The sequence below is a fragment of the Oncorhynchus masou genome, chromosome 15 (assembly GCF_036934945.1).
Source record: "Oncorhynchus masou masou isolate Uvic2021 chromosome 15, UVic_Omas_1.1, whole genome shotgun sequence".
NCBI lineage: Eukaryota > Metazoa > Chordata > Actinopteri > Salmoniformes > Salmonidae > Oncorhynchus > Oncorhynchus masou.
Window position 1 is genome coordinate 8,200,546 of NC_088226.1, and position 22,072 is coordinate 8,222,617.

Below are 22,072 nucleotides of genomic sequence, written 5' to 3' on the forward strand. Positions count from 1 at the left end.
GAAGTCAATATTGTGCAATGAAATGTTACATTTGTCCTTTTGGAGACGCTCCAATCCAGAGTGATTTACTACATTCATCTTAAAATGACTAGGTGGGACAACCACATCTGTCATAATACATTCTTCCTCAAGGTATTCGTCAAACCTTGCTAGCTACAACAAAAGGAGTTAGCTGTCCAAAATTATAATCCGTAACAATTTTTGGATTACCCAAACTCTAATTTATTCTGATTACATTCAGTACTTAGATTCCTTTCCCCATAAAAAGTATTGGAAGACAAATGTATGTTCCCAACTGAACCACATATTGTAGCATAAACCAATGTTAGTTTACATTTACCTAGCTGGCCATATATGGATGTTAAATTGGACTTTATGGGTTGGCTATGTATGCTGCTTCTAATCTAACCCATCGCTTTCTACTACATATAATAGGATTATATCGTTACATTAATAACCAAAGTCAGAATTCCAGTTATTCTAATAAAGGTCATACCCCTTGATCTTCAAGAATAGGACTTAGAAATATTGAAGTATAGATGAGCCAAATTGTTTTACCGGAGCATAACCCAAAACTAAGGATTTATTAGCCAGGCCTACTTTGTTTGATTTTGTTTGGGCTCATTGATTTGAGTTGAAAAATAAATGTTGAGTTCATGGAATGGCATGCATTGATCACTACTAAAAAGTACTATTCACATGTGGAAAAATGAATGCTATATGCCTGTTTACCTTTTTGTTGGTGACACTTTATTTTGATAATATGCAGCTGTTTAAAGGGCAAATCCACAGATAAAAACAATACGGACGCCGCCTCTGTTTTGGTAAAAAGCTGAGGGATGGGCCTGGAGAAATGTAACCACTGAGATTAATAGACCGCTATTGATGCAAGGACTGACCATCCATGATACCAAAATTATTGTTTTAGCCATGTGAGGCTATACGGTGTTTGTTCAGGTTTACAAACTGGTTTCTCATGGAGTGTGACAGTTGAACTAGGCTCACAAGGCTTTAGTTATATTCTTCAAGAATCAATGATATAAATACAGTAGAAAAAGTCTATATACAGTGTGTGCAAATGAGGTAAGATAAGGGAGATAAGGCAATAAAATAGGCCATAGTGGCAATGTAATTATGATATAGCAATTAAACACTGGAGTGATGAATGTGCAAGTAGAGATAATGGGGTGCAAAGGAGCAAAATAAAATAAATACAATATGGGGATGAGGTAGTTGGATGGGCTATTTACAGATGGGCTATGTACAGGTACAATGATCTGTGAGCTGCTCTGACAGCTGGTGCTAAGTGAGGGAGATATGAGTCTCCAGCTTCAGTGATTTTTTGCAGTTCGTTCCAGTCATTGGCAGCAGAGATCTGGAAGGAAAGGCGGACAAAGTAGGAATTGGTTTTGGGGGTGACCAGTGAAATATACCTGCTGGAGCGCATGCTGCTATGGTGATCAGTGAACTGCGATAAGGCGGGGTGAACCAGGTGAGGCAATCGTTTGTGAAACCAAGGCTGTTGAGTCTGCTGATAAGAATGCGGTGATTGACAGAGTCGAAATCCTTGGCCAAGTCGATGAATACGGCTGCACAGTATTGTCTTTTATCGAAGGCAGTTATGATATCGTTTAGGACCTTTAGCATGGCTGAGGTGCACCCATGACCAGCTCGGAAACCAGATTGCATAGCAGAGAATGTACGGTGGGATTTGAAATGATCGGTGATCTGTTTGTTAACTTTGTTTCCGAAGACCTTAAAAATGCATAGATATAGATCTGTCGCAGTTTGGGTCTAGAGTGTCTCCCCCTTTGAAGAGGGAGATGACCGCGGCAGCTTTTCAATCTTTGGGGATCTCAGACGATACGAAAGAGAGTTTGGACAGGCTAGTAATAGGGGTTGCAACAATTTCGGCAGATCATTTTAGAAAGAGAAGGTCCAGATTGTCTAGCCCGGCTGATTTGTAGGGGTCTAGATTTTGCAGCTCTTTCAGAACATCAGCTATATCGATTTGGGTGAAGGAGAAATGGGGAGGCTTGGGCGAGTTGCTGTGGGGGGTGCAGGGATAGCCAGCTAGGAGGAGGTGCTTTTATTCTCCATGGACTTTAGTGTCCCAGAACTTTTTTGAGTTCGTGCTACAGGATGCAAATTCCTGTTTGAAAAAGCTAGCCTTAGCTTTCCTAACTGCTGGTTCCTAACTTCCCTGAAAAGTTGCATATCACCGGGGCTATTTGATGCTAATGCAGTACGCCGCAGGATGTTTTTGTGCTGGCTTTTGTGGAGCCCTTGGGAACGATGCTTCGTGGGTGTCAGTTGTTGGTGTGTGCAGAGGGTCCCTGGTTCGCGCCCGGGTATGGGCGAAAGGACGGTTTAAAAAGGGCAGTCAGGTCTGGAGTGAACCAAATTTTATATATATAAAATTTGACCATTTGAATTGAACCATTATTGGGTTCAAAAACACTTAAATTTGTGAACACCCATCCACAGCAACCACAATCCGTAAGGCGCAAATAGATAAATGAGAGCGCAGCAGTGTGATTCACATCAATGAGCTATGTAGATATCTGTACCCCCTTAGACTACACCACTGCTGTTATCTTTTCCTCCAAGCGTTTATTCAAATTTGCTAATCTTTGGATGCCGACGGCAGTCACACCATTGGAAGACATAGCTTGGACTGTAGCCTACAAAAGCCAATTCCTGCTCTTTTGCCGCAATCCATTAAACACATTTAGTGTGTCATCATAGTCCTCTCTGATTTGTGGTCAGACTCGCTTTGGTGAAACAAATTTAAATTTGACTTAAATGTCATTGATAAAACAGAGAAGTGCCAAAGATTTTTTTTCGCAAACATCCTTTCTGAATTTAAAAGTAATCCTCAAAGTAATCATCTAGTTTTTAAAAAGTATCTGTAATCAGATTCTAATATTTTTGCTGGTTACGTAACGGATTACAGTTACCGTTTTTTTGTAATCTCTTACATATAAAATATTACATATAATCCGTTACTCCCCAACCCTGTTCAGATGTAGCCTGAATGAGGTGAACTTGGTGAATTGTGATGAAGTGTCATGCTCTGACAGTTTCATCAGAAACCGGAATAACAACAGCTCATTGCCCTTACAACGCTGGGAGAGCAGCATACGATCCAGCTTTTTGGTTTGCGACCAACTCCTACAAATGACATTACATTAAGTGTCAAACAGATTGGATGAATCTACGTATTGGGTACTTGATTACATTTACATTTAAGTCATTTAGCAGACGCTCTTATCCAGAGCGACTTACAAATTGGTGAATTCACCTTCTGACATCCAGTGGAGCAGCCACTTTACAATAGTGCATCTAAATCATTTAAGGGGGGGAGAGAAGGATTACTTATCCTATCCTAGGTATTCCTTGAAGAGGTGGGGTTTCAGGTGTCTCCGGAAGGTGGTGATTGACTCTGCTGTCCTGGCGTCGTGAGGGAGTTTGTTCCACCATTGGGGGCCAGAGCAGCGAACAGTTTTGACTGGGCTGAAACTGTACTTCCTCAGTGGTAGGGAGGCGAGCAGGCCAGAGGTGGATGATCGCAGTGCCCTTGTTTGGGTGTAGGGCCTGATCAGAGCCTGGAGGTACTGCGGTGCCGTTCCCCTCACAGCTCCGTAGGCAAGCACCATGGTCTTGTAGCGGATGCGAGCTTCAACTGGAAGCCAGTGGAGAGAGCGGAGGAGCGGGGTGACGTGAGAGAACTTGGGAAGGTTGAACACCAGACGGGCTGCGGCGTTCTGGATGAGTTGTAGGGGTTTAATGGCACAGGCAGGAGCCCAGCCAACAGCGAGTTGCAGTAATCCAGACGGGAGATGACAAGTGCCTGGATTAGGACCTGCGCCGCTTCCTGTGTGAGGCAGGCTCGTACTCTGCGGATGTTGTAGAGCATGAACCTACAGGAACGGGCCACCGCCATGATGTTGGTTGAGAACGACAGGGTGTTGTCCAGGATCACGCCAAGGTTCTTAGCGCTCTGGGAGGAGGACACAATGGAGTTGTCAACCGTGATGGCGAGATCATGGAACGGGCAGTCCTTCCCCGGGAGGAAGAGCAGCTCCGTCTTGCCGAGGTTCAGCTTGAGGTGGTGATCCGTCATCCACACTGATATGTCTGCCAGACATGCAGAGATGCGATTCGCCACCTGGTCATCAGAAGGGGGAAAGGAGAAGATTAATTGTGTCGTCTGCATAGCAATGATAGGAGAGACCATGTGAGGTTATGACAGAGCCAAGTGACTTGGTGTATAGCGAGAATAGGAGAGGGCCTAGAACAGAGCCCTGGGGGACACCAGTGGTGAGAGCGCGTGGTGAGGAGACAGATTCTCGCCACGCCACCTGGTAGGAGCGACCTGTCAGGTAGGACGCAATCCAAGCGTGGGCCGCGCCGGAGATGCCCAACTCGGAGAGGGTGGAGAGGAGGATCTGATGGTTCACAGTATCGAAGGCAGCCGATAGGTCTAGAAGGATGAGAGCAGAGGAGAGAGAGTTAGCTTTAGCAGTGTGGAGCGCCTCCGTGATACAGAGAAGAGCAGTCTCAGTTGAATGACTAGTCTTGAAACCTGACTGATTTGGATCAAGAAGGTCATTCTGAGAGAGATAGCGGGAGAGCTGGCCAAGGACGGCACGTTCAAGAGTTTTGGAGAGAAAAGAAAGAAGGGATACTGGTCTGTAGTTGTTGACATCGGAGGGATCGAGTGTAGGTTTTTTCAGAAGGGGTGCAACTCTCGCTCTCTTGAAGACGGAAGGGACGTAGCCAGCGGTCAGGGATGAGTTGATGAGCGAGGTGAGGTAAGGGAGAAGGTCCCCGGAAATGGTCTGGAGAAGAGAGGAGGGGATAGGGTCAAGCGGGCAGGTTGTTGGGCGGCCGGCCGTCACAAGAAGCGAGATTTCATCTGGAGAGAGAGGGGAGAAAGAGGTCAGAGCACAGGGTAGGGCAGTGTGAGCAGAACCAGCGGTGTCGTTTGACTTAGCAAACGAGGATCGGATGTCGTCGACCTTCTTTTCAAAATGGTTGACGAAGTCATCTGCAGAGAGGGAGGGGGGGGGGAGGAGGATTCAGGAGGGAGGAGAAGGTGGCAAAGAGCTTCCTAGGGTTAGAGGCAGATGCTTGGAATTTAGAGTGGTAGAAAGTGGCTTTAGCAGCAGAGACAGAGGAGGAAAATGTAGAGAGGAGGGAGTGAAAGGATGCCAGGTCCGCAGGGAGGCGAGTTTTCCTCCATTTCCGCTCGGCTGCCCGGAGCTCTGTTCTGTGAGCTCGCAATGAGTCGTCGAGCCACGGAGCGGGAGGGGAGGACCGAGCCGGCCTGGAGGATAGGGGACATAGAGAGTCAAAGGATGCAGAAAGGGAAGAGAGGAGGGTTGAGGAGGCAGAATCAGGAGATAGGTTGGAGAAGGTATGAGCAGAGGGAAGAGATGATAGGATGGAAGAGGAGTGAGTAGCGGGGGAGAGAGAGCGAAGGTTGGGACGGCGCGATACCATCCGAGTAGGGGCAGTGTGGGAAGTGTTGGATGAGAGCGAGAGGGAAAAGGATACAAGGTAGTGGTCGGAGACTTGGAGGGGAGTTATCGATACAAAAAGGAAAGACATAGTTTATCAACCGATTCCTCATTAGAGTTGTCTGTGGAACTTGTTTGTGCCACAGCCCACTGAAAGCAGAAAAGCAATGGCATTACATGTCAAAATGTTTGATTTGATTAATACCATTTACAGCTTAACCAAAAGGCCTTTCCATTGTGGTCAGCATACTCTGCTTACCCCAATTTGAGCTGATCTGGATGTCTCTCTCTGCCCCTCTCTTTCTGCTTCAGCACTGACTGTCAGTCTCGAGAAGCCACAGTGGGATGCCAGCTAGGTGTTTGTACCTACAGATGGTGGAGTGGAGACGGGCTCTGGTACCATCACCAGATCAGGAATTACCTGCTCAGTCTTGATGTCTTTCAATGGAGTCAGAGGAAGCTTGGAAAAAATGTTGGACTGTCAGGGTGAGCCAGGGTGATCATGTCTGCCACCACCAAACACTGTTCTATGTCTGCTATGAAGGTCTCGATTTTCAGGCTATTTTCTGGGCGAAACAACTTTGTATAATCGTCGTACAGCATGCCAGGCTTCTTGTCATTTGTGCAATGAATCTGGTGATACAGTTTTGTCAGATCTCACAAATGCTCTGCTCATATGAGCTCTTGACACGAAGCCCAGAACCAAGGTAAGCAGGTGTTCAACTACAGCTTGTTACAGAGTGAAAAGCTTTGGTCTGTGCTTCAGGGTAGATCCTCCCTACAAATCCGCAGAATATGTATTTGAGGACAAACTCGTAGTTAATACCAATATCTGGACTCACTAAAAACATATCTTGAAGGACTAGTCTGTTTCCCCTCAAGACAGAGGTTGGCCATCGTTTTCAACACTGTGACTCCTTAAAATAAATCTAGCTTGCTCACAACACAATCAATGAGCTGCCAGTCATGCAAGTCTATGATTTTGTTTTTTTGGTGTCATTGTATATCTGAATGTGCAAGAGAGAGACATTGCACCTCACAGTGTCTGAGTGAACCAGCAAGTCCTCTTCTGTTGGAGTCCTATTCCTAGTAGCCTCCGATAAGAGTCTGAGGGTAGTGCTGACTGTTACATTGAGACTGCTGGGACCCTTAAATACATTCTTAACTTTAGCTGTGATCTCCGCAGTAATGGTGTTGAGCAGGTGTGTGTCACCTGTGCTTAGTTTGTCAGTCAGGAGTTTAGTAGTGCCAAGCAGGTGTTCTAGCTTCCTGAGTATGTTTTGGACGATTTTCTCAGCTGTAGGTATGGAAAACTAGAGGTGCATTCAACAAGGCTTCCGTTTGCAAACCCTCGCGGCTAACTATGTTTGTTTTCAGAGTTGGTTGAATGTTCCATTTCTGTTAGAAAAAACTGATATGGATGTGGCAAGAAGAGCTGCTGTGCTTGCTGCAGCGAGAGCAATTGTGGATTTTTCAAATTTATTTTGGTCCTCATCTTATTGAAGCACTGCTTCCCCTACTAGCAGTTGCTTTTGATGAGCTTGGAGATGAGTCCGTGAGAATACAAACTGTTAGCTAACGTTAGCAAACGTTCACAGTCAACATCAAGTTAACAGCGTTCGCAAATGTTTTCTATTGTTGAAGGGTTAGCTAACGTGCTAAATAGTTACAAAGTAGCTCAAATGCTAAAGTTATTCTGTGATAAGATTCTAATTTGGAACCTTTGGTTTGCTAGATGTTTGCCTTACAGTAAGGAACATGACAGTTTGCCAAAAGGCACCTAAAAGACTCTGACCATGAGAAACAAGATTCTCTGGTCTGATGAAACTAAGATTGAACTATTTGGCCTGAATGCCAAGCGTAACGTCTGGAGGAAACCTGGCACCATCCCTACGGTGAAGCATGGTGGTGGCAGAATAATGCTATGGGGATGTTTTTCAACGGCAGGGACTGGGAGACTAGTCAGAAAGGAGGCAAAGATGAATGGAGCAAAGTACAGAGAAAGCTTTGATGAAAACCTGCTCCAGAGTGCTCAGGACCTGCACTGTATATACTGCTTTGAGTGATGAACGCACAGCTTTCTTTCTGCATAGGTGTATTACAGGCAATTGAGCCAAATATACACTGAACAAAAATATAAACGCAACATGCAACCATTTCAAAGATTTTACTGAGTTACAGTTCATATCAGGAAATCAGACAATTGAAATGCATTTATTCAGCCCTAAATATATGGGTTTCACATGACTGAGAATAAAGATATGCATCTGTTGGTCACAGATGCCAACAAAAGAAAAAGTAGGGGTGTGGATTAGAAAACTATTCAGTATCTGCTGTGACCAACATTTGCCTCATGCAGCATGACACATCTCCTTCGCATAGAGTTGATCAGGCCTGTGGAATGTTGTCCCACTCCTTTTGAATGGCTGTGTGAAATTACTGGATATTGGTGGGACCTGGAACATGCTGTCTTACATGTCGATACAGAGCATCCAAAACATGTTCAATGGGAAAAAGTGTCTGGTGAGTGTGCAGGCCATGAAGAACTGGGACATTTTTAGCTTCCAGGAATTATGTACAGATTCTTGCAACATGGAGCTGTGCAATATCATGCTGACACATTAGGTGATGGCGGAAGATGAATGGCACGAAAATGGGCCTCAGGATCTCACCACGACGTCTCTTTGCATTCAAATTGCCATCAATTGTGTTCTTTGTACATAGCTTATGCCTGCCCCTATTATAGGTTACCGCCACCATGGGGCACTCTGTTCACAACGTTGACATCAGCAAACTGCCCGCCCACATGACGCTATCTGCTATCTGCCCGGTACAGTTGAAACTGGGATTCATCCGTGAAGAGCCAGTTGGCCATCGAAGGTGAGCATTTGCCCACTGAAGTCAGTTACGACACCAAACTGCAGTTAGGTCAAGACCCTGTTGAGGATGACGAGTACGCAGATGAGCTTACCTGATGAGCTTACCTTATCAGTCGCGCAAACCCACAGTTTCATCAGCTGTCCGGGTGGCTGGTCTCAGACAATCCCGCAGGTGAAGAAGCTGGAGGTGTTGGGCTGCAGTTGTTTGGACGTACTGCCAAATTCTCCAAAATGACGGAGGCGGCTTATGGTAGAAAAATGAACATCCTGTTAACAGCTCTGGTGGACATTCCTGCACTCGGCAAGCCAATTGCACGGTCCCTCAAAAGTTGAGACATCTGTGGCATTATGTTGTGTGACAAAATTGCACATCTTAGAGTGGCCTATCATTGTCCCAGCACAAGGTGCACCTGTGTAATGATCATGCATTTTAATCAGCTTCTTGATATGCCACACCTGTCAGGTAAATGGATTAGTTTGGCAAAGGAAAAATGCTCACTAACAGGGATGTAAAACAAGTTTGTGTACAAAATTTGAGCGAAATAAGCTTTTTCTCTGTATGGAACATTTCTGGGAACTTTAATTTAAGCTCATGCAACACGGGACCAACAATTGACATTTACATTATTTTATATTTGGTACAGCTATCCATCTGGATTTCCGTGTCTGTTTCCATTAATCCTTTTTGGATCTCCCAACAAGGAATATGTGTAGTAATTTTCTTTTGTGTAAAGTAAAATTGTATTATATTTCTAATGAAATATTCGTTCCAGTTATAGGCAAACACGTCATAGCCCCCCCCCCCTTTCGTGCGACAATCCTGATGTTGAGAGCCATTCAGAAAAACATAATTGCAACTGTTTGATCTTACATCCATTTAAACTTCACCTACCTACAACGAGCACAATATTTCCAAGATATATCAGTTCAGTCATTCAACTATTTCCATTCTCATCCTCAGTCGCAATTCAGTCACTGTCAGTACATTACATGCAATGCAAGGGATAAATCAAGTGTGTAGTGGATTTTTTAAAATTCTTCATGTCAATTCAGGTATTAATTTTCGCTTGTTCTGAGGAGTTTACGGTATTTCAAAATACGGGCTCTTGTATTCCAGTACTTTCGACATATCCAATACTGAGCTCACTACCGGTCTCTTTTCGGCTTCGCTGTGACAAGCATGGCTGACACTGGTCTTGTAGAAACGCTTCTTCGGCGGGTGGAAAAGGTGGACGGTGGTCTCGACAGTCAGGATGTTGCAACCAGTCTTGGTGTGGACCACCAAGCTATCGTCGGGGCTGTGAAGAGCCTACAGGCACTTGGTGATGTGAGTTTACCTGCCCGTGTTGAAGCGGAAGTTAAGCGACCGTCCACTTTGTTCATTCGACGGAGAACTTAAGGACACAGCTGATGCTTAAACTGACTAGGAAAAACCTAAAACTGACCATTACCTTAACCCTAACCTAATTTTAATACATTCTGTAATTAAATATCGTTTTGGGCGTCAAGCGTGCATTTTTTTCTGTTCATTCTATGATGGGCGATTGGATAGGAAAGTGATGCAATAGGGACGTAAACGGAATATGTTAGCCACCTAGGTAGCAACCTTCTATTGTGAAGACTAAATAATTGTAGACCATGAATAAATACATAATTTAGCTACTCTTATTGAATACAGTGACAATGCTATTACAGACGTGCATCCCTGTCAAGACACACAGAACAATCCAACAATGCAGTGTGGACTACAATCCAAGGCAATGGTGACTGTTCAGACTGAATGTTCAGCTGCACTGCTAATCCGCGAATTTGACTAAAAACTGTTAGACATTTTCAATATTAGCTTTTATTGAGTCGTCATTAAGGCAATCTACCAACGTTTGATACACCTAGCTGGCTACTACTTGTATAGGATGGTAATTAATGGAAGCTTCTCTAATGTCAAACATGTAAAGTGTGTTGTACCGCAGGGCAGCTCTCCAGGCCCTCTCTTTTCTATTTTTGCCAATGACCTGCCACTGGCATTAAACAAAGCATGTGTGTCCATGTATGCTGATGATTCAATCACATACACATCAGCAACCACAGCTAATGAAGTCACTGGAGCCCTTAACAAAGAGTTGCAGTCTGTTTTGGAATGGGTGGCCAGTAATAAACTGGTCCTGAACATCTCTAAAACGAAGAGCATTGTATTTGGTACAAATCATTCCTTAAGTGCTAGACCTCAGCTGAATCTGGTAATGAATGGTGTGGCTTTTGAACAAGTTGAGGAGACTAAATTACTTGGCGTTACCTTAGATTGTGAACTGGCATGGTCAAAACATGTAGATTCAAATAGAGGTCGACCGATTATGATCTTTCAACACCGATACCGATTATTGGAGGACCAAAAAAAAAAGCCGCTACCGATTAATTGGCCGATTTTTAAAAATGTAAATGTATTTGTAATAATGACAATTACAACAATACTGAATGAACACTTATTTTAACTGAATACATCAATAAAATCAATTTAGCTTCAAATAAATAATGAAACATGTTCAATTTGGTTTAAATAGTACAAAAACAAAGTGTTGGAGAAGAAAGTAAAAGTGCAATATGTGTCATGTAAGAAAGCTAACGTTTAAGTTCCTTGCTCAGAACATGAAAACATATGAAAGCTGATGGTTCATTTTAACATGAGTCTTCAATATTCCCAGGTAAGAAGTTTTAGGTTGTAGTTATTATAGGAATTATAGGACTATTTCTCTCTACGATTTGTATTTCATATACCTTTGACTATTGGATGTTCTTATAGGCACTTTATTATTGCCAGTGTAACAGATTAGCTTCCATCCCTCTCATCGCTCCGACCTGGGCTCGAACCAGGAACACATCGACAACAGCCACCCTCGAAGCAGTGTTACCCATGCAGAGCAAGGGGAACAACTACTCCAAGTCTCAGAGCGAGTGACGTTTGAAACGCTATTAGTAACACACCCTGCTAACTAGCTAGCCATTTCACATCGGTTACACTAGCCTAATCTTGGGAGTTGATAGGCTTGAAGTCATAAACAGCGCAATGCTTGAAGCATTGCAAAGAGCTACTTGCAAAACGCACAAAAGTGCTGTATATCAAGTCATAGACTTAATTATAACATAATACACAGAAATATGAGCCTTAGGTCATTAATATGGTCAAATCTGGAAACTATCTTCTCGAAAACAAAACGTTTATTCTTTCAGTGAAATACAGAACCGTTCCGTATTTTATCTAACGTGTGGCATCCATAAGTCTAAATATTCCTGTTACATTGCACAACCTTCAATGTTATGTCATAATTACGTAAAAATCTGGCAAATTAGTTTGCAAAGAGCCAGGCGGCCCAAACTGTTGCATATACCCTGACTCTACGTGCAATGAACGCAAGAGAAGTGACACTTTCACCTGGTTAATATTGCCTACTAACCTGGATTTCTTTTAGCTAAATATGCAGGTTTAAAAATATATACTACTGTGTATTGATTTTAAGAAAGGCATTGATGTTTCTGGTTAGGTACACGTTGGAGCAACGACAGTCCTTTTTCGCGAATGCGCACCGCATCGATTATATGCAACGCAGGACATGCTAGATAAACTAGTAATATCATCAACCATGTGTAGTTATAAATAGTGATTATGATTGGTTGATTGATTGTTTTTTATAAGATAAGTTTAATGCTAGCTAGCAACTTACCGTGGCTTCTTACTGCATTCGCGTAACAGGCAGGCTCCTCATGAGGCAGGTGGTTAGAGTGTTGGACTAGTTAAACGTAAGGTTGCAAGATTGAATCCCCGAGCTGACAAGGTAAAAATCTGTCGTTCTGCCCCTGAACAAGGCAGTTAACCCACCGTTCCTAGGCCGTCATTGAAAATAAGAATGTGTTTTTAACTGACTTGCCTAGTTAAATAAAGTTGTAAAAATAAAAATAAACGGTGTCCAAAAATACCGATTTCTTATTGTTATGAAAACTTGAAATCGGCCCTAATTAATCGGCCATTCCGATTAATCGGTCGACCTCTAGATTCAATGGTTGTAAAGATGGGGAGAAGTCTAGACGTAATAAAGAGATGCTCTGCTTTTTTGACACCACACTCCAAAAAGCAAGTTCTGCAGGCTTTAGTTTAGTCTAATCTTGATTATTGTCCAGTTGTGTGGTCCAGTGCAGCAAGGAAAGGCCAAGTTATGCTGCATTTGGCCCAGAACATAGCGGCACGTTTTGCTCTTAATTGTAATCAGAGAGCTGATATAAATACTATGCATGTCAATCTCTCTTGGCTAAGAGATGAGGAGAGACTGACTGCATCACTTCTTTTTATAAAAAACAATGTGTTGAAAATCCCAAATTGTTTGCATAGTCAATTTACACACAGCTCTGACACACACACTTACATCACCAGACTTGCCACCAGGGGTCATTTCACAGTCCCCAAATCCAGAACAAATTCAAGAAAGCGTATAGTATTATATAGAGCCCTTATTGCATGGAACTTCCATCTCATTGCTCAAATATCCCCTATTTGACCTAGATAGTTTATGTGTACGCGTTGATATGTAGGCTACGTGTGCCTTTTGAAAAATGTATGTAGTTATTTTCTTGTCTATTGATGTTCTGTATAATGTCATTCTGTATTATGTTTCATGTTTTGTGTTGACCCCAGGAAGAGTAACTGCTGCTTTTGCAACAGCTAATGGGGATCCTAATAAAATACGAAATACCATAATGTCAACTTTGAAAAATTAGACCGAGTCAATACATTGGGAGCTGTTATTGTCACTGGATCTAAAAATGAGCCCATGGTAAACGTATAATGTGCAGTGATAGCTAATTCATGATGTGTACACCAATCAGACCTTGAGAAGATGACCAAATTGGTGGTCCTCTGCCTCAAGCCTCCATTATGATTTTGATCATGGTTGTTTGTTTTCCTGCACAGGTGATCTCAGCTGAGCAGCGCTCCTCAAAGCACTGGGAGCTGACTAGGGAAGGCTGTGAGATAGCCGAGCAGGGCAGCCATGAGGCCAGAGTCGTCAGCTCCATCCCAGAGGAAGGGATGCCTCAGAGCCAGCTCATGGTGAGAGGACCTGCAGGGTGCCTGGACAAATAATATGTACCATAATGTTATGTTTATTTGGATGAAAAACATTTGGCTGAAAAATAAAGAATTTAATTCAAGTTGGTCTTTACATTGTGATTTTGGGTCATAGCAATATACAGTATATGCTCCCTACTTGGAGCATTGGGGCAGTGTTTACAGATAGTTTTGTCTCTATTTCTGTGTAGAAACTAGCCTTTGGGAAGGTGGGTTTCAGCAAGGCCATGTCCAACAAGTGGATCCGTCTGGACAAGGGCCACGAGGGCGGCCCCAGGATCTTCAAGACTGTGAGTTTATCTTCACATCTGACTTGGTGTGATTGAGTGTGAGTGTTGCTTTTATAATGGAGAAAATAAGTATGACACACAAGCATCAATTTCGTGTGTGTACCCAGGTGGAGCGCTTAGAAGACTTGGTGAGGGACAAGTTGCTCCTGGTACAGAAAGGCCAGGCGTCTCAACTGGAGGAGAAGGAGAAGAATGAGCTGAAGAAACGCAAACTGCTCTCTGAAGTGTAAGAATCAGACCGGTTGATAATATTTGACTACTGTGAAAATGTTTGTGAAATGTTAAGTATATGCCTAACTGGTATCTACCAGTAGATGGCAATAGATGCCATTCAGCAGTACAACAGTGTTCAATCATCTGACATCCAGGCATGTTCAGGATGCCCCAGTCACAACTAGCCTCAGCATAGTCTCATGCTGATGATGTTCTCTGACTTGTTGACCCTTAAGTCTTTAGTTGAATAACAGCTGAGAAATGCAGGTTTGGATTAGAATATGAATTATGTCTTATATCATAGTTACATCCTACTTACATAATATTCACAGATCAGATGTGAGTCAATGTTGTCGCCTTGTCAGAGTTGAGATGTCTAGTTCACCCAATGATATGAATACCCTAACATTGTGTTTATATACATTATTACTAAATGAATGCACCAGCTAAAGGACCACAAGTACTTTTCTGGGTCCAGTCAGTCAGGATCCCAGTGGTGAGGTTAATACTGTACCTGGTGAGACTGTTGCCTCCGTTGCTAGCTCAGGCCATTGTTCCCCCAGGTAGCTCTCTCTGTTTCTCGTTTGTCTCTGTCTGCCCTAAATGGCATGCTTCCAGCCCCAGGCTCTGTTCGGTTTTAATATCATAAATGAACAGCAGTATGAGAACTCAACCCTGCGATGTTCCACTCGTCCAGAGTTTAGACACATTTAGCAACAGATTGTTAATTGTCTACTTCCTATTTGCTAAATAGTGTCTCAGGCCCTCACCACCACATGTTCCCAATCTCCAATGTTCCCCAAGATGACACCTCTTGTGGCCTTTGTGACTCACTTTCAAATGACCACAATAATGCAGTTTGAATGAGAATGATTGTGTTTATTTTTGTGAATATTAGGACGGTCAAGTCCTATTGGATCACAAAGGGCAGCTGTTTCAGCACCACCATCACCAAGCAGGAGACAGAGCTCACCCCAGAGATGATCGCTAGGTGAATCCTGCTCTGCTTTAACTGTCAACTTTGACATGGTCGCTCTATGATTGCTAAGATGGATGAGGGATTCCTCATTCTGTATCTCTAACCTGCATGCTGCTGCTGAGGACCCTGTCCTAAGGCAAATGTATTAAGTGGTTAATTCTCTCACAGTGATGTCTGTGTCATTTCTATTCATATCACTGAATGTTGTTTTCAAATTGGCAGTGTTTTCATTAGGTATCCCGCATGATCCAATAAGTTTTGTCTTTACCTGGAAACTGCAGTCTCTCTCAAAATGCAGGTGATCTCTTGACCAAGCCTGGTTTTCATGTGATTGTCTGAAACAATATGTTGGTTCGTAGTCCAAAATAGATGAATGAAAATGCACTTGGTCTGCAATATCACATGAGGGGATTTGGCACAGAACTGTATTCAGGTGTCCCAAAAATGAAATGAGTGTTTTTGTTTATTTGCCTCCATGTGTTATCTGCACACAGACTTTGCTTGTGTTTTGCCATATACACAAATTAATTGGATGTTCTCTAGAACATATTATATGTTCTCCTCCAAATTGACCTATCTCTGGTCTGTGACAGTGGGAGCTGGAAGGAGAAGAAGTTCAAGCCTTATAACTTTGAGGCCATGGGTGTGGCCCTAGACTGTGGCCACCTGCATCCGCTCATGAAGGTCCGCACGCAGTTCAGACAGATCTTCCTGGAGATGGGGTCAGTCACCTATCCTCTATTCTGCCCTTGCAGGACACCATCAGTATACCCTATATAACTAATGTATGGTAAGACTAAGTTCTAAGACCTGTGTTTACGCACTCCTCCTGTCTCCTTCAGCTTCACTGAGATGCCCACCAACAACTTTATTGAGAGCTCCTTCTGGAACTTTGACTCCCTGTTTCAGCCCCAGCAGCACCCAGCCAGGGACCAACACGACACCTTCTTCCTGTCTGGTGAGCGACTGGGTGTCTCTGTGTGTCTGGACTTGATGCCCAGATAAGATAAAATGGTGCATTATTGATGATGCGTTGAAAGTGACATCTGATTTCCCTTGCTAAAACAGACTCTAGATCTCCATTAGATATAACTCATCTGTTTTCATCATGTACCATCAGTATTATTTCCATTTAACTTACCGGTAACTGTGGTCCCTCCTATTATTATATGTCTCAGACCCAGCTCAGGCCCATGAGTTTCCCCAGGACTACCTGGAGAGAGTGAGGAAGGTCCATTCAGAGGGAGGCTTTGGGTCACAGGGGTGAGAGCTAATCTTCCACACAAATGCATATGCATGGATTTATACACACTCACCAAGACCACAACCATGTTTTAATTTATTTTATTTTTATTAAAATAAAATAAAATATGAACCCCTTTTTCTCCCCAATTCTGTGGTGTCCCATCGCTGCAACTCCCGTACAGACTCAAGAGAGGGGAAGGTCGAGAGCAAGCTGCACTGATTCTTGACACAATGCCCACTTAATCCGGAAGCCAGCCACACCAATGTGTCGGAGGAAACACTACACCTGGCGACCGTGTCAGCGTGCATTGTGCCCGACACGCCACAGGAGTCGCTAGTGCGTGATGGGACAAGAACATCCCTGCCGGCCAAACCCTCTTCTAACCCTAATTGTGCGCCACCCCATGGGTCTCCCGGTCGTAGCCGGCTGCAACAGAGCCTGGACTCGAACCAGGATCTCTAGTACCTTAGACCACTGCGCCACTCGGGAGGCCCAACATGTTCTATTTTTAACGATGTCTGTGTTTGACAGGTACAAGTATGACTGGAAGATTGAGGAGGCTCAGAAGAACATCCTCCGTACTCACACCACAGCAGTCAGCGCTCGCATGCTGTATAAACTCGCTCAGCAGGTAACCCACTATCTACATTTGTTCATGCTGTCTTAGTATTTACTCAAATTAATTAGAAATCAATTGCATGATGTTACATTCTAACTGCAGCAATTGAGCAACTTTTCTGTAACCATTTCAAATGTTCCTTTCTTTCTACCAGGAAAATTTCACCCCTGTCAAGTACTTCTCCATCGACAGAGTATTCCGTAATGAAACTCTGGATGCCACCCACTTGGCAGAGTTTCACCAGATTGAGGGAGTGGTGGCTGACTTTGGCCTTACCCTGGGTGACCTCATGGGCATCCTTCATCAGTTTTTCAATAAACTAGGTGAGGGCTCTACCAGTCAGGGTTGGGGTTAATTCCACTCATTCAATTCTCTCCCAGGAAATGTAATTCAATTCAAATTCAAAGGTCAGTCTTTGAATTCAGAGATAATTCAATATTATCCCCAACAATTCCATAAACTCCGATTAGAAATTCCATTTCTTCAGGCTTTCAGGCTGATCATGTCACTGTTCACACAGCCTAGCTATACTGGAAATATCGGAATACAGGTTGAAATTATTAAAAACAAATCCTACAGTAAATGTTTTATACTATATGCATTAATTCCATTAACTGGGAAATATAAAAATATTGAATTCCAATTCAATTCCAAAGATGAAATGTTTTTACAATTCCATAACTTAAAAAATGTGAATGTAATTCAACGTACATTCTCATGAATGAGGGAATTCAAGAATTGAATTGGAATTTCAAATGAAATAGGAATTGACCCCCACCCTGCTTCCAGTACCTCATTCTTTTTTTTTTTTTTTTTACAGTGGGTTCAGTTGTCCGTACTGATGTGGCTTCTAATGCATCTTAATGCCTGTAGTATAACATGAGCTTGTTTCTCTATCTGTCAGATATAGTTTTTCTGAGAAAGTAAATATGTTTTAAATTTTCTCCAGGAATCACCAAATTACGCTTTAAACCGGCCTACAATCCATACACCGAGCCGAGCATGGAAGTGTTCAGCTATCATGAAGGTACAGTTATTGTGAATATCCTCAAACCCTGACATTTCTCATGTTAGTGTGATATGTGTGTATAGGCCTTGGGCTTTTGTCTCACTCAAACCCAAAAGCCCATAGACAAAGCAGTCCTATCCACACGGAATCCATCTTAAATTGTCCATTCCTGCTCTCTCCAGGGCTGAAGAGGTGGGTGGAGGTGGGGAACTCTGGGATGTTCAGGCCAGAGATGCTGCTGCCTATGGGGCTCCCAGAGGGGGTGACGGTCATCGCCTGGGGGCTGTCTCTGGAGAGGTGAGTCAATGACAAAGAAACACATTATCCTCTTCAACTAGAACTGATCCTGGTGATGTAATGGAATTGACTGACCAACATTTGTCTAATACAATATCTACAATACACAACCCCTTCTGCCTGGGAATTGCCAGGGACCTCACGATACGATATCACCATACTTAGGTGCCGATACGATATGTAGTCTAAAACATTGGGAACACCTGCTCTTTCCATGACAGACAAACTGTGTGAATCCAGGTGAAAGCTATGATCCCTTATTGATGTCACTTGTTAAATCCACTTCAAGGAGACAAGTTAAAGGATTTTGAAGCCTTGAGGCAATTGCGACATGGACTGTGTATGTGTGACATTCAGAGGGTGAATGGGCAAGACAAAAAAGTGCCTTAAACGGGGTATGGTGATAGGTTCTAGGCGCACCGGTTTGAGTGTGTCAAGAACAGCAACGCTGCTGTTTTTTTCATGGTCAACAGTTTCCTGTGTGTATCAACAATGGTCCACCACCCAAAGGACATCCAGCCATCTTGACTCAACTGTGGAAAGCATTGAAGTCAACTTGGGCCAGCATCCCTGTGGAATGCTTTCGACACCTTGTAGAATTGAGCCTGTTCTGATGGCAAAGGGGGGGGGGGTGCAACTCAATATTAGGAAGGTGTTCTTAATGTGTGTTATACTCGGTGTATGTCTGCTGCAGAGAGACAAGCGAGAGCATGAGAAAACACGTTTTGATCAGTCAGGGAAATAAGTGCTGAACAAACGTTTGCTCACTGTTTAAAAAGAAGATGGAAAACAAGCTATAGGCAGGTACAGCCAACTCGTGCTAGCTAACGCTACCTAGGGTAGCAAAACCATTTGTTTATTATTAATTACAAATCAACTTGGATGTCGATATAATATCATCCAAAAATAATATTGCAATATGTAACTATCTATCCCCCCCCCCCCCATCACTACCCACCCTTGGGCCAGCTATGTCACTGGAATTGACTCACATCAGCTCCATATCCATATCCCTTACCCTGACCTTAACCCTCTCATAACCAGATACACAGTCTCAACTGTTAGTGTACTTGAATGGGACATGGGATTTCAATAGGAAAATGTGTCCATAATGTGAAAATATACAATGTTATGCCTGTAATCCCAGTGTGATTTTCCCATAGAGGGATTAAAGGTGGACAGTAGTGTGGTCATGTCCCCAGATGTGCAGCCATGCTTCCAGCACACAACACCAGTCTGTTGGCCCACATGTCGACATGTTTACTTCTGGATTGTTATATCTGAGCAATGAGCATAAAACACCATATCGCCTAATGAGCCTAGAATAATGGTTTCCTCAGATGCAGGTCAGAATTGACCATTTTTAGATATATTTGTGCTCTACTACGAGTGCTTGAACCCTGGTGAGACTGAGGACTTGCATCTATGAGAACAATCACTGCTAATGGCTATAGTCAGTGAGCTGGGAAGGACCATATCATCTACTCTGTGTAATCGCTCTCCTCCATTCCCTCTGTCAATACAGACCTTTGTCTCTATCACCTGTTTGTCCTCTCTCTTTGATGTCTTCCACCTCTCCTTATAATGTACTATGTCATCTTCCCGACACTCTTTCCTCTGCCCTTCTCTGTCTCCTTCAGGCCCACCATGATCAAGTATGGCATCAACAACATCCGTGAGCTGGTGGGACACAAGGTCAACCTACAGATGGTCTACGACAGCCCTGTGTGTCGACTGGACTCTTAGATTCTGTTCAGGCTTCCACTTGGGCAGGCTCACATTACCATACACGTCCCATCAACCTGTGTCATCAGGACCCCTTTGCTCATTAGTAACCATATGAACAATCCCACGAACCCTTAATCTACCCTGGCCAGAGACTGCCAGAGAGACAGATCTGTCTGTTTGAGAGGGTGGGAAAGAGGGCTTACTTTTTTCCTTATAGCTTGTCTGGGATTCTAGCTGGATTATTGCTGCTGTTTAGAAAGTGATACACATATTATACTTTAAACTTAATTTATGAAACAGTTATAACTCATCATTGGTCCTAATCAGAATCTATGCATGTGCTGAGGGGTAGGTAGTGCTAGTACTGTGTTCTCTGCTGATGTGTGCACTACATCAGAGCATAAGGAACTTCACCAGTGAGTCTTTTTTAATTTAAACGTTAGAACGCTGCACAGCGGCTACCTTTGAGCTCCTATGTAATGAAATGCTTGTACAGTAAAGATGCTATTTTGAAACCATTTAGCCTTCCATACAAAACCAACCAACTCTGTGCTGTGTCCACTCAGTTCATGAGACAAATTAGAAATAGTCAAATAAAGATGTTTGAAAGGAGCACGATTTACGTCGTCAAGTCTAATGTAATTACCATTGGTAATGCTGAGCTTTTGTTATTCTATTCTGGCTGTGCCAGGTCTGGTTTTAAACCTGTCAGAAGAACATTCTTGTTTTCCTCAATCTTGTTGTGGCTGGTGCGTAACGTGGATTGGCATGTTGAATGATGTGTGCCAAGGTTTAACCCAGAGGATTTAGGAGTTATTTGTGTCATTCCAGTGAAGGTGGAATTACAAATCACCTTCATCGCCTCTAAGTCTCATGTCATCGTACACAGGGTAGATTTTTAGCTCTGTGTGCGCACAGGAGATAATTGGGTTAACACATTAGAGCACTTTGGTTGTAAGTGTAACCTAAAATAACATTAATATGGTACTAAATAAAGAGTCAAGTCTATTCCTGGTAGTTTGTTTTAGGCAACGGCACATTGGATGTTTTTTTCTGGTAGCCTAGTTCATCCCCAATCCCTGCAAGATTCTGAATAAATTTGCTGTTGCGAAGAGATGTTCTACACTCTTCTGTTATGTATTAGTTAAGTCTTCCGTAGTCTGAATCACTGAGACTGTACGTTGTAATGCAAATCAGTATCCTGAGGAGCAATATTGAAGTTGTACTTCAGCCATGTGTAATCACGTCACTGGAATAGCTTCTCCTGAATGAACCTGGCACAGCGACGTCGTGGTACATGCAAGTCTGCCTGAGCATCCTGTGCTGTCTTTAGACGCTTACATGGAGCTGAATTTCTGAATTCGGGAGTCTTTAAAAAACCTTGCGTGCTATTGAGGCTGACTTGAGGACACATAATAGATGCTGTTGAAAGTTTATGACAAAGAGAATGATGTTGCGTGCTCTGCCAATACTGGGAAATCCTGTGTCTGCTGCAATAATGGACAGACAGGATTAAAGGTTGTTTACTTAATCAAATGCAGGAACTCCTTAAGTCTTTCTGTTCAGCTAATCCGTCAACGTCTGGAAATAACATTTTAAACCGGAGTCTGGGAGTCCAAGCTAAGGGTTCCCCAGAACAAAACAATATATAGACAGAACAGATCAACCAAGTTTCTCTGTAGAACCTCTAATTCTAGTTGGAACATACTTCTGGATGCAGTTTTATCCTACCAGGTACTAACTATCCTAACTATCTTCACAAGCACTGGGATAGAAAAATGCTTCATAGGTATTTGTATCCAGTTTTATATGCAAATTTAAATATATATTTTTATCCTGTGTAATCTGATCCTGTGTGTTCCGCTGCATCATATCATGTTTGCAGTTTCTAACTTGCAAAAGTTACACTACATACCCAAATCAATAATAACAACCGATGTAATAGCCATTTTGTTTGAACTTGGTACAAAAATGTACTACTTCATTGAACATCTCAACTTTGATGTGCTACTGTATAATTGTAGTCCCTTTTCATGTTCTGAAGATACAGACAGTAAAGTCAAATTCCTCAGTTGGCACAACCAGTGGACAAACCTATTAGCTGGTCCTTAATCGTGTTCACCCTCATACTCTCATTTCAACTCCAAAGCCACATCTGGGAGTCATTTTGCACA

General features: G+C 43.0%; 1 protein-coding gene across 1 annotated transcript; it reads left to right on the forward strand.

Moving 5' to 3' along the window:
* Positions 1–9,544: 9,544 nt before the first annotated feature.
* Positions 9,545–20,516, forward strand: LOC135555486 (phenylalanine--tRNA ligase alpha subunit-like). The gene is made up of 13 exons (XM_064987959.1): positions 9,545–9,731; positions 13,362–13,499; positions 13,709–13,807; positions 13,915–14,033; positions 14,919–15,011; positions 15,593–15,721; positions 15,842–15,957; positions 16,178–16,262; positions 16,777–16,876; positions 17,019–17,187; positions 17,814–17,891; positions 18,056–18,170; positions 19,811–20,516. The coding sequence occupies exons 1-13, from the start codon at positions 9,585–9,587 to the stop codon at positions 19,914–19,916; spliced, it is 1,494 nt and encodes a 497-aa protein (XP_064844031.1). The 5' UTR covers positions 9,545–9,584; the 3' UTR covers positions 19,917–20,516.
* The last annotated feature ends 1,556 nt before the right edge of the window (positions 20,517–22,072 follow it).